At 42.1% G+C, this 13258-nt stretch overlaps 1 protein-coding gene across 3 annotated transcripts in view; it reads left to right on the top strand.

Annotated features, from left to right (window-relative positions):
• Positions 1-13258, top strand: part of INTS4 (integrator complex subunit 4) — a 33597-nt gene that overhangs the window by 13061 nt on the left and 7278 nt on the right. For all 3 annotated transcript variants that reach the window (XM_040055130.2, XM_040055131.2, XM_058419289.1), the window contains exons 12-19: positions 553-695; positions 1635-1750; positions 3580-3713; positions 4494-4651; positions 7851-7944; positions 10204-10284; positions 12017-12147; positions 13170-13229. In XM_040055130.2, coding sequence (XP_039911064.1) covers positions 553-695; positions 1635-1750; positions 3580-3713; positions 4494-4651; positions 7851-7944; positions 10204-10284; positions 12017-12147; positions 13170-13229 — 917 coding nt within the window. The remainder of the gene's footprint in view (positions 1-552; positions 696-1634; positions 1751-3579; positions 3714-4493; positions 4652-7850; positions 7945-10203; positions 10285-12016; positions 12148-13169; positions 13230-13258) is intronic.

Below are 13258 nucleotides of genomic sequence, written 5' to 3'. Positions count from 1 at the left end.
CAGGGAATGTGATGATACATGGATATGGAATGTCAAGGTGTTTTTTGGCAGAAGGGATGCAATTAATTCAGCTGAATGTTCTCCAGCCACTGACATGTCCTCAGTGCTTACTCAGACCCTCTGGAGTCTGGTGACTGGGATGAAAGCCTGGGGAATTGAGTTCCCTGGGTTGAAAACAAAAAAAGGCTGCTGTGAAAATGCTAAAACAATCTCTGGTGATTGTTTTACTGAGATGCCCAATGCCTTCCTTTTCTGTTACTGCAAAGATACATCACCCAAACCAAGTAGTGATTTTTGCTCTGCTTGAGCAGGTGAGCAGTTCCCACTCATTCCAGTAAAGGAAGCACATAGGGGAATGAGACCAGGAGTCCCTGCAGCCCTTGCCTGGTCTGTCACTTCATCTGTGCTTAGCTCTGGTAACTAGGAACAGGCACTGCTGTTCACAGACCTCTTTTATTAACTCAGCTAAGGAACAGAGGCTGCCACTCTTAAGGTAAACCTGTGTGCAGGCCTGTTTCACTCAGTGGTGTCTGGGTTGGGTTTTTATTTTAGGATTCTTCGAGGGACATTCGGGAAGCGCTTCATGAGCTGTTGTGTTGCACTAATGTTTCAACTAAAGAAGGCATCCATCTTGCACTGGTGGAGCTGCTGAAAAACCTGACCAAGTATCCCACAGACAGAGAATCCATATGGAAGTGAGTGTGTTTGGTGTCCTTGTGTGTCTCCTTACTTGCCTCTTCTTTTTAGTAAGTGAGGTGCTAGGAAATACTGAGCTTGCTCAGGAGGTAACAAGTATTGCAGGTGTACAGTCCTGTTACTCTGTAAACATGTACTTATTCCTGACTAGTGTGGAAATTCTGTGTTGTTCTTGCTTGTCAATACTTGCACTGGGAATCCAGAACTGATGACCACGCCTGGAACTGTCCCCCCATTCCAGCACTCAATGCATTCACACAAAAGATGAATTCAGTTTTCAGTTTAAAATCTCAGCTCTTCTAAGCAAGTGTTTTTGCTCTCTTGACATTGTTAAATAATAGTATTTACCAGCAGTTGACTATATCAGGTGTGATAAGTGGCTTGGCCATGTGGCATTGTGCTGTCAGGGGAATTTTTCTAAGTAAAAAGAGGGAACTTTTGTGTTAGATTTTTTTGGTTGTTTAATGGAAGCAATAAAGGGAATGGTCCTCCACACACATGGTTTGAGATGGAATTCTTAGATATTACTGGAAACACTTAGGTTAGCCTGCCTTGACTTCCAGTGTACTTCTACGTTGGTTTTGGAGCCTGGGGAGTTTGGGGTTTTACCTCCTATCTTCCTTATTTCTGAAGAAAAAGAAATGCACTCATTCATTAGTCTTTAGTATAAAAGCTGACTGGATTGTATAACTCCAAGTGTTAACTATTTTGTGAACAGTTTAAATTAAAAAAAAAAAAAATTATTACTGCTTGTCCTTTCAGTTTCCTTGGATCCTGTAAAATATTAATGCAAATGGTCTGTTGTAAAGAAACAGTGAGCTCGGACAGCAGGATTTTCTTGCTGTCTAAAACTGCAACATGAAGCAGTAATGCTTTAGAATGTTGTATTTTGAAATGTGCCTGTTTACTAACATATATTTCAATCTGTGGAATTCCAGATGCTTGAAGTTCCTGGGAAGCAGGCATCCCACTTTGGTGCTTCCATTAGTCCCAGAGCTGCTGAGCACCCATCCGTTCTTTGACACTCCGGAGCCAGACATGGATGACCCAGCCTGTATCTTTATTCACGAAGCCAGTTGATAACTCTGACTGTAGTAGATTTTATTCTTGATTTCCTGACTGTCACATTTCTTTAATCTTTTTTCACTGTAGCAGACAATCCTGTACCTACTTCTGAATCCCTTTGCACTTAGTTTGGGATTCAGCAAGTGATGGAAAAACTGTTAGCTGGAACCATCTTCATAAGTATCAGTGGACTATAATTTGCCTTCTTTTTATGCTGTGATGAATATTCAAGCAATTTGTCAAGGTTTAGGCGTTGCAGATGAGCCCTTTGATGTCAAACCATTTGTTTAGTTTGCATTGATTTTGAAGATGCTTTAGCTTTTAAATAAGAAGAGTGTTTTTGCATGTCTGTTTTCTTTTTAGGTAAAATTTCTGCTATGCTCACTGCTGTGCAGTTTATAAAACAGCACCATATCTAAGTACAGCAGTGCCTGAATCCCCATAATGCTTTGAATTCTTCATCTTTCTGAAGTAATTCAATATCAGAAATTCTTATATTAATGTTAGCTCTTCCAGTACTTTAGAATACAAATTATTGTTGATACACCATTCTCCTCAACAACAGGAGATGCCCTGGAAATGCATTTTTCCATTGTTATTCCCCTTGCTTCCCTTCTGTGCAATGGCAGAACATAAATGTTATTTCTGATTCATGCTGAGACACATTGGGCTGGAACCTTTCTCCAGAAGCTGCTTCTTATTTCTCTCAACAGTCACAGGCCATCAACCAGAAATTCTGTACAGTGAGAATTGAAACGGGTTAGAATCAGGTGGAGAGAAATGAATCTGTAATTACATGGTTTAGTAATAATTGGAGTAAGTTGTCCTGTGAGTTGAGAATTAAAGGAACATTGCAGGGGGAAGAATGCTGTTGTTTAACTCAGTGCACCTTCCTGCCAGGAACTAGAGAATATTATGTTAGAGAATATTCTGGAGGTAACTTGCCACCTAATTTTACAGAGGCGTATTATGTGAAGACAGGCCTGTGAGCCAGAAGCTGAGGTAAACCTGAATAGTATCTTTGCAGTGTAAACTGATATTTAAAAATATGGGTTTGTTTGCTTCAAAGCACTTAGGAAATTTGAATCAGAGCTTATGCTTGGAATCAGCCCTTTTGCAGGTGTCAGTCTTTGGGCTAATTTCGAAAGCCTGTGGCTGCTCTCTATTTCTGCAGGTCTCAGACTGTGAAAATGCATTTTCTATTTCAGAATTATCTTTCCATGTTTGATTCTTTGGGTTGCTTAAAGTCTGTGTAGAGTGATATTTTTCAGGGCATCTTACATAATGCAGCAATTTTCAAAAACTTGGCAGTAAATGTATAATTTTGGATACTGTTAGGGCACCAGAAAAACTTGAGCAACCTGGTCTAGTGGGAGGTGTCCCTGCCCATGGCAGGGTGGGGTTTGAACTAGTGGTCTTGAGGGTCCCTTCCAAGCAAACCGCTCTCTTATTCTGTGGTGCAAACTGGTGAGCACAGTGTAAGCTGTGAGGAAGAGGGAAACTCCACCTAATGTGCATGTTCTGTATTTGGGTTCCCTGGCTCCTTTCCTTTGTGTTGCCTCTGAGCCTTCCCATGTTGGCAGGAACATCCTTTCTCCAGGATGGCTCACCCTGTAATGTTTGCACTTTGTGCTTGGTTTTCATCTGCTCAGACAGCTGTTTCTTTGGGGTTTGCTCAGTATTTTCCAACTATAAAGAACTTCCTAGACAAATCCTGACCAAAGAAAGGATTGTTGACTTGTTGTTGTTTTAACTGTCCATCCCCAAGAAGCTCTTCTTGCTGTTGTTTATTTTTCTTTAACAATCCATTTGCAATAGACATTGCTGTTCTGGTTCTGATTTTTAATGCTGCTAAAAGTTGCCCAACAATGCCTGCCCTGTTCTCTGACCATACATTCAGGCATTACGCATATCTTCGGGACAGCCTCTCGCACCTGGTCCCTCCATTGAGGGTAAGTTGAACCACTCTGGTTTGGACTTTGGCATCTGTTAGGAATGTTGCTGGTCTCTTCCATGTCTGTCTTTGTGTAACACTTCGATTCCAAAAGGTTCTTCTCCTGTGCACCACGGGAATGAATATTGAAATGTGCACTAAGGCACTAGAGACAAATGTTAAATTGTTAGAATACGGAATTTGTAATATTTTGGGGAGAATAGTAATGTTATTGTTCCCAAGTGAGAATAGTACATGGTTTGATGGTTAGATAAACAGTGGGAGGGCAGTATTCCTGGGAGTTTTCTGTAGCTCTGACTGTGTGGGTGGGAAAGGCCTTTGTAGATATTACATTTCACTTGTGTCCTATCTTAACAGTTTATTCATGGGTGGAATTTGTTCTGTTCTGCTTTGCAGCATATTTTTCCTGCATGAAAGTATGGGTGGGATTGAAGTTGGCTGCTAGTCTTATCACAGCTCATAAAATGAGTGGTGGTTTGTGTGGTCTTGGACTTCCCTTGACTTCACTGTGTCAAAGTTAATAGACGAGGAAGATGTTTCCCTCAAAGGGATGGTGATGTTTAACCTGAGGATCTCTGGTGCAAGTGGATTGTAAAGTGGGGAGGATTAACTAACAAAGATGCAGATTTGTAAGCCTTAGTATAAATTTTGTATTTGAGAAATGAATTGGAGCTCTGAGTCTCCTGTGAAATAGATGTCAGCATTTTGCAGAGTTATTCCTTGTGTTAGACTTTTCTCTTAATTTTTTTTTTTTGTGTGTGTGTTCCTTCTTGCCTAGTTGCCGGGTAGAAAGCTGGTGTCCTCTGCTGTCTCTCCCAGTATTACCCCACATGAAGATCCTTCCCAGCAGTTCCTGCATCAGAGCCTGGAGAGGGTTTACAGCTTTCAGCACCTCGACCCACGGGGCATCCAGGAACTGCTGGAATTTACCATCCGGTAAGGCCTCGAGCTGCCCTCTTTATGGAAGGATGTGTTGGGATGCTCGGTTACTCTGATACAGGTGCTTTGCTTCTGAATATGAGTGTTGTAATTTGCTGTCCAGCATTTAACTTGAGCCTTCCTTTAGAGACTGTTGTGATGAAAGAGCGTTCATGACCTGTTTAAAATCAAATTGATGGTCTCAGGTCTGGCACAGCCCCCCAGAATAACCAGTGTGCATTTTGAGCAGGGGGCATCTTTTCAGAGCATGGTCAGAGTTAGGTAAAAGTGTTCTTCTTGGGTTGTTCACTTATGCTAAAATACACTTTCTTATGGTTTATGGGTGACAGCCTTGTGTCTCATTCTCAGTTTTGTGTCCTTTAATTACGTTATTTGTAATGTATGTGCACGAGGTTTTCTTGCTTTGCTTTTGTGGGGAGGAAGGGTGTTGTCCCCTTTGCTCTTACGTTTTCTGGGTTCCGTGGCCTTTCATTCAACAAGAAAGGACCTGCCTCTGGTGGTTTGGGTTCTCAATGCCAGTCCCACTTACAAAGGGCTTGGGCATTCCTCATCGTTTTCAAATCAGAGAGCTTTTCCAGGCATAGAAAACATTCTTGCATGCTGCTGTCTGCTGCTGTATAGATAAGGGTGTGTGGTGTTGCTTCTCAGTGAGGGTTTTATGCTGCCTCTTCCATTTCATCTCTAGACTGATTTACACAAGCAAAACACTTGAAAAGGATCCTTTCAATGTGATTCCTCTTTTTGGAAAGAGCAAATGAGCCTTATTTTTAAGAGTTAATAAAAAACAATCCAAAGTGCTTTGTTTAGAATGTGGAATTTAAAAAAAAAAAGCCTAATTCTTTTTATTCCTTCAAAATAGCTGCCTTCTGTTGTGTGTATGTTGCTGTGAATCACTGTCACACCCATCTGCAGCAGAGAGTAAACAGTGTGCTCCTCACTGAAAACCCAGCTGTGGGAACTGTGAGGTTTGTCCTCAGCTGTTTTGCAGCTGCTGTGTGCCAGCCTAAAATACAGTCTCAAAGCATTTAATGCACTAAACACTTGAAACAGGTAATCCCTAGGCCAAGCATCCAGAACCTCTCAGGCCACGACTGTTTTCATTTTCTGAATTGATGGAAATTGTTGGCTTGGCTTTTTTCCTGATGGCGTTGCCCCCCAGGAAATCATACTAAACCAGCTGCTCTTTTCCGTCCTTAAGACAAAGGGAGGGTTTGGACAAAGCCAAAAAAAGTGTTAAAGGTTATTTTGCAGAGGGCAAGATAGCCTTGCACCAGCAATTTGGTTGCTGAGAGCAGAGGGATAGAAGCAGCTCACAGCAGTGGATTTTGTCATGGAACATAACTCCCTTCTCCTTTATCATTGTCATCCACAGAAATAACCGACCTTGTGGAGTTATGTCTACTTGGGACTCAGAGTTTTGGCTGCAGAGCTTGATGGGGGGAGCATCAGTCTGCAGGGTGGGTAGAAATGTAAGACAGGCTATTTAGCAAATCTGTCTGTGGTTTAGTTTCTCCATCTATACAAGATTTTTTTTTTTCTTACAGGGATGTTAAAATCTGTTTAAGATTTGTAAGGAAATAGAATTCAGTGGAATTGGAAACTGTGTAAGACTGGGAAATGGAGTATCTGCCTAGTTGTTAGCTGAGAGATGACATCCTGTTCCCCATTAGTGTGTTGTGACGGATAGTGACATGGGAATTAAGCACCCAGGGGCCTCCTCTTCACTCTGCTCTCTGGAAAAAGATGAAATGGAATCTCTGTGTGAGGTTGAGTCTGACTTGGCTGTTGGTGCACTGTTGGGGAGGGAAAGCAGAACCCCTCACTATGAGAGACACTGAGGGGCTGGAGCACATCCAGGGAAGAGCAACGGACTTGGGAAGGGCTGGAGCACAAGTCTGATGAGGAACAGCTGAGGATGTTCAGCCTGGAGAAAAGGAGGCTCAGGGGAAACTTACCTCTCTGCAACTGCCGGAAAGGAGAGTGCAGCCAGGTGGGGCCTGGTGTCTTCTCCTGGGTGACAAGGAAGAGGGCAAGGAGGAAGCAGCGTCAAGGTGTGCTGGGGGATGTTTAGATTGGATAGTAGGGAAATGTCTTCATGGAAATGGTTGTCAAGGGTTGCCCGAGGAAGTAGTGAATTCACCATTCCAGGAGGGATTTGAAAGACCTGTAGATGTGGCACTTGTGGTGGGCTTGGCAATGCTGTCTTAATGGTGGGACTGGATGATCATAGGGGTCTTTTACAACATAAACAATTCTGTGATTCTCTGCTTAGGAAAGATTTTCTTTGGCTGCGTATTATACAGATAATCTCATGGATTTTTGTTAATGTCTCGGGGCTCAGCAATTCCCTGGTTTGGCAGAGCCAAAGTTTCGGAATTGCATCCTAAATGCAAAGATAAATCTAAAATAAACAAAAGAAAATGATCATCTGAAAAAAAAAATTAATAGCACAGTAGGAGAAGTGACAAAGCATAGAGAAGAACAGACGCAAGTTGAAACCACATCATACAACCTATTTTCAGTTCTGTAAGAAAAATTAATTATATTTTTTTAATGCACACTTTAAGAAAACATGGCTAGCAGTAGAGAACTAAAGCCTTTTGGGTTCCATTAACTGCCAATTTTTTTTCTATAATATGAAAAGCTGCTTATATTGCTGTATGATTTACAAGAAATACCAGGCAACACACACCATCTAGTTCGGCAAATATCAGTACATCAGATTCTAGCTTGGCTTGAAAGCACAGCTCTGTTTCAGATACAGGTGGTTGCGTGAGCCTGACACGTTCCAAACAGCCTTTCTCAGCCAACATGAATAGTTTGATTTCCCAGCAGTGTAGCACAAATGGGTCATTAGCTGCTGTAGAAGGCTGGAGTGTTTTAAGTTAAATCTGGAGCTGCCACTCTCTGTGGCTCCCGTGGGGCTGCCGAGTAACGTGGGTTGACAGACTTACTGCTGCCACTGCTGTGCTGGTGTCAGCTTCCCAGAAGAAGGGACATGCCGAGTCCCAAGGTGCAAACTGGTTTGTGGTGTGTGTTTTGCTGCTGTTTCTGGTGCTTGCTTTAATAAAAGCAAGCAGCAGGAATAGCTGGCTTTATTGTCACTGCCTTCTGAGTGTGTTTGGATTAAACTGTTTTCTGTCTCAACATTTTTTTCTCTTTTTTTTTTTTTTTTTTTTTCCCCCACATGCTTCAGTGATCTTCAGAGGCTTGGAGAGCTGCAGTCAGAACTGGCAGGGATGGCAGATTTCACTGCAACTTACCTTCAGTGTCAGCTACTCCTCATCAAGGTTTGACTTCATGTGGGCTTTTTTGAGTCGTTCTTCAAAAATGCCCTCAGTTCATCACAGTGGCATGCTTTCATGTTTTGATGTTCATGATGAAAAGTGATGTGTGATGAAAGAGCAGGTTCTGTGGATTTTTGATAATCCTGCTTCCCTCCTGTGGCAAATAATTTATGCAGTAACTTTGCCAATGCAGACCTCTGCTGCTGTACCCAGGGCTTAGGTTGGTTCACAAGCATTTTGTCAGTGCAGAGTTTATTATCTGACAGAAATCACACCAAGGGCAACTGTGTTAGGAGAGTAACTTTTCCCTGCTGGTGTCTACTGGAATGTTTTTTTGTTAGACTGCTGCCATGAGTGCCATTTTTATAGACGGTGATTTGCAGATAGCTTTATTGGCACCAGTGCCAAAGGAGTTCTTAAGACTTGATTGAACTAAATATCAGTCATGCTTTCTTCTATCATGCTGAAATGATCTATTTAGTATTTACAGGTCAAGTAGCTACGTAGACACCATTGCAGCAAAAGCCCCTTTGCAAAGGCCCCTTTTAAAGTCATCTTCTTGCTGTAAACAGGAACTAATTTTTTACTTCATAGAAAATCTTGACTTGGAAAGGACCCTCTTGTTCCAACGCCCCTGCCGTGGTCAGGGATTCCACTGGATCAGATTGTTCAGGGCTGTAAACTGGCAGTAGTATTTAAGTTTGTTTCTTGGCATTCTTTGGTGTTTGAGTGTAATGTACACACATACAAAGCAATAGCTAAAGCAAGCAGCAAACAGGTTTCCAGAAGGGATTCAATGAAAGCTTTGTTACGTAAAACCAGGAGGGATTTCAGTTGCTTTGCTAATGCATAGTTGCCAGTTGGCATATCTCATGGCAGGCCTCAAATCCTTCGAATATATTTATCACCCAGAGGTATTTCAGATGAGCAGTGGTACACAGTTCAGTACAATCCAGCTAAATCCAAAGTGAAGTGTGCTGTGCGGGCCGAGGACTAGCATTTGAAGATAGCTTTGTTGCCTTTCTCCCGGGTTTGACTGGAATGAGCCAGATGGTTTTTGCATCTGGCACAGAGGTGTGCTCTGTTTGGAAGAAGGGTAAAAGCTGCATCAGCCATTCTTGGCTTGAGCTGTAGAGCAGTCAATACATCAGTGATGCACAGGAGTCAGTAATGTGCATGGAATGAAAAGTGACTGATAATATCAGGAATCACAGAATGTCTTGGGCTGGAAGGGATTTTGAGAATCATTTAATTCCAGACCCCTTCTTACAGGCAGGGACACCCTCCACTCATACAATACAATTAGAAATTCTGATACTGCAGAGAACCTGAATGTCCAAGTAGCCCTTTTCAATAGATTTCTTTCCAGTTGCTTCTTTTCCCAACAGATAAAAGGCTGCTGGATGAAAAAGTATCCTAATTTCCCAGCTTCTCAAGGCTCAAAAGGTTCCATACCTTTAAAGGCTCTACATATCCTGTGATTTTAGAGGTAGTTAACTGGGCTTGTCTGGCCAGCCTGGGTGAAGGATGTAGTCTGTATGTTCTTGAGCTTTGGCTACAGCCAGCCTTATGCATAGCTGTGTCTGACAGGTAGCTTCAAAAAGGGGGCAGTAATATAAATCATCCAGTCAAGCTTTCCACATTTTTTAAAAACATAAAGCCAAGAGCAAATAGGGTTTTGTAGGCAGTTGCAATTTGTTGTTGTTGGTTTGGTTTCCCCCCGCCCCTTGTTTTTTTGTTTGGTTTTTTGGGGTTTTTGTGTGTGTTGTTGTTTGTTTGTTTGGGGTTTTTGTTGTTGTTTGTTTTTTTTAATACCAATGTCAGCAGCTGAATTAGACACAATATTCATAGTAACTCCAGGATCTTTGGTGGAGCAGAGGAAAGTTCAGAAATGTGGCTGTGGAAGTAAGTGTGTTTCTGGGGACAGTTGTTACTGTTCCCACTTTTTGCCTGCTCTCTGAGATTGCCCCGATCTTGGTCTCCAGGGGTTGATAACAAGTGGGCTGTTGGTTTTCTTTATGAAGTACAAGGAGTTTGGCTTGATGAGTCTCATTCACATATTTGTTAATATTATTCTCACTTTCCTTTATATTTTCTAATTGTATAGGTATCTCTGTTTCTTTATAGAACAATGTATATCTTGGAGGACTTGGTTCCCTGTGTTGCATTTAAAAGCACAAAAGAAAGCTTTGGCATGCTTTTTCAACCAGCTGTTTAGATTGAATTGGATATTTATCATCATTTCATGTTATTTTCTTGTAGGCCTTGCAGGAGAAGTTGTGGAATGTGGCAGCTCCCCTATACCTGAAGCAGAATGCGTTGGCATCTACTGCAGCAAAACAGGTGAGGTGGAAGCAGCTGAGCCTGCACAGAGGTCCTTGGGTAGGAGTCTTACCTTGGCCATGAAACAATAATACACTTCTGACCTTCCACTGCCATGGTCTGTCCAATCTTAATCCCCCAAACTGGGGTCATTTCTCTTCTCTTCAGAAGATGAGTAGCGAGGGAGGGAAGTTCATGACTGCTGTAAACAGGCAAATACCACACTCATCTTCCAGAAGAGTAAGAAAGAAGATCCAGAAAACTGTGGACTGCTTGTCCTTGCCTCTTTCCTGTGGGAGGTTATGCACCAAGTACTTACAAAAGCTGTTCCTTAACAAGGTCAACAGAGCTACTTGGAACAGCCAAAATGCATTTCTCAAGAACAAATTAGTGCTGACCACCATCACTGCTCTCTGTGGTGAGGGGACTGGTGCTATGAACAAGGGGAGGGCAGTGGAATTGCAAAGCTTGGATACAGTCTCCCATCATTTCTCTTTCACCAGACTTGCAGGATTGTGGCTGAATAAATAGGTGGTAAGGGTCCTGCAAATTGAGGAAGCAGTCAGTTTGCTGGAGGACATGGCTCCTGGTCTGGACAGACTGGGCAACTGGGATGATGGGAACCTCATCATGTTCAGTACATTGAATATGGGGCACTGCAGGAGACCAACTGCAAGTGGGATTGGTTTGGGAAATGATCCAGCTCTGGGGAGATGCCATCTGGAGGGAGGGCTGTACTGTGTGTTGGCCTCCCCAGTAGAAGGAAGATGCTGACAAATGGTTGCAAATTCAGAAGATGGCCACCAATGTGGTCAGGGGCTGGTGTACATTGCCTGCAAGGAAAGGCTGAGGAAGCTGGAATTGTCCAGCTTGGAGAAGAGGATGGATTTACTTCTGTCTCACAGTGTATCATTACAGGGTATAAATGAGACAGAGCCAGACTACTCTGGACAAGAGGCACTTGGCAAATGATGAGAAATTTTGATCAGCTATAAAGGGAAGATTTCCTGTAAGGATGGTTAAATACTGTTGCCCAGAAGGGTGGGGGGAGTCTGTCATTGGAATTGTTCTCAATTTGGTGTTACTCCTGAGTTACTGGATCTAATGAGACCTGCTGTGGGCAAGGAACCAGGCTAGATGACCTCATGGGGTACCATCTAATCTGAGTTGTATAAATGATTCTGTGATATATAAATGTATAAATGATCAGGTCCTGGAAAAACTTAAGCTAAGCCCTAAGAAAAAGTAAGGAACCAAGCAAGCTATTCAACAGTCTGGTAATAAATCTAGGGTAAAAGCAAGTTCATGGATCTGTTGGGAAACTGCTGATTTTTTGAGTCTTCAGGTAATTAAGATGTAATAGACAGGTACTGCTGTGCATCAAAGCTTTCTCTGCTGTTGATGAGTAGAAACAAAAGCCATCCAGGTTTTGAAATATTCTCTGATGGAAATGTTTGTCTCGGGTGCCCTCTTGAGTAGCATGTGAACTCTCTGGAAAGTGTTTTCTGTTGTGGTGGTCAATGTTGGTCACTTGCTATCAATGCAAGGGGAGGGAGTATTCTGTGTTAAATAACTTGAAAGTTCTTGGCAACTGCAGAGTCATACTGAGCTCAACCGTATTAATTTGAGCACTTCCTCTTGCTTCATGTGTTCCTTGGTATGAGATAAAAAAAATACCAGAATCTGGTGATCATGGTCGTACCAGGGCTTAACAGTCTGATGGTTTTTTATCCATGTGATGCCTGTCTGGCAGATCCTGGAAGAAACTTACAAGATGGAGTTCATGTACAGCGGAGTGGAAAGCAGACAAGTGGTCATTATTCACCACATGAGGCTGCAAGCGAAGGCCTTGCAGCTGATAGTGACTGCCCGCACCACCAGAGGGTAAGGATGGCCTGGTCTGAGGATCTTCTTGGGGTTAGCTCTAAGATTACTGTCCTTAAGCTTTGTTTAAAGAACCAGCAAGGATAAATTAGGCACATAACAGGGCAGCATGCCAATAACCATTTGCTAGAGTAATTCAGAACAAAGAACCTTCCTTTGCCTTTGATATAGCTGTATAGGGACACAGTCCTGAATTAGATGAAAAAACTATTGGGAAGATGGGTTTTGGGGGTTGAGCTCTCTCATTTATGAGCATATACATAGGTTAAAAACATTGTAGAGTTGATATTTGGAACCTGTTTAAATGAGGAAAAGCCATGTATCAAAAGAATGCTCCAAACATATTTGCTTCATTAGGTATTTGTTGCCGAATTTTTGACATCAGGAAAGTATTGTCCTTCTGAATGATCTGCAACTGCTGTGTGTGACTCAGACAGGAACTGGTCCTGTGCAGGCTTAGGTACACAAGAGGCTTTGAGTGGTTTGTTTTGGCTGCTAAAGTTAAAGAAGTGACACATGGTTGTAGAATGAGAACTCCAGCTGGTGGAAGTAGAGCAAATTAGTTGCTGTCCTAGTTTACTTCTGTTTCAGGTTTGTTGCCAGCAATTTACTGTGTAACCATGGAGGTGCATAATATATTTGCCTTTTAACCTCTTGTTTTATAGATGGAAAATGAGAATTTTCTAAAGTGGCCTAGGGAGCTTAATTAGTGCCTTATGCAAGTGGGAGATTTTTTGGGGGGTGGGTGTTTTTTTTTTTTTTTTGTTTGGTTGGTTTTTTTGCTTGTTTGGTTTTTTGTTTGTTTGATATTTTTTTTGGTTTTGTTTTTTTTGGGTTTTTTGTTTGTTTTGTTTTTGTGAGGGGGATATAGATAAGTGAAGAACACTTTTTTGGTTCAAAAACTGTAAGACCTTCCCATTTTTAGGAGGTTTAAAGGGATTCCAAACCACCTAAATGTGTACAGCCATAGAGCCATTTTTCTTTCTTTAGAAGTAAACCAAGAAATGCTATTTTCATTACAGAGTGGAACCTCTTTTTGGGATGTGTGAAAAATTCCTCCAAGAAGTGGATTCCTTTCAGAGGTGACAAACTCCATTGCTTCTTCACTTTA

Source organism: Hirundo rustica, chromosome 2 (genome assembly GCF_015227805.2).
Source record: "Hirundo rustica isolate bHirRus1 chromosome 2, bHirRus1.pri.v3, whole genome shotgun sequence".
NCBI lineage: Eukaryota > Metazoa > Chordata > Aves > Passeriformes > Hirundinidae > Hirundo > Hirundo rustica.
Note: the sequence above shows the minus strand (reverse complement) of the source record. Positions and strands in the feature narration are given on the sequence as shown.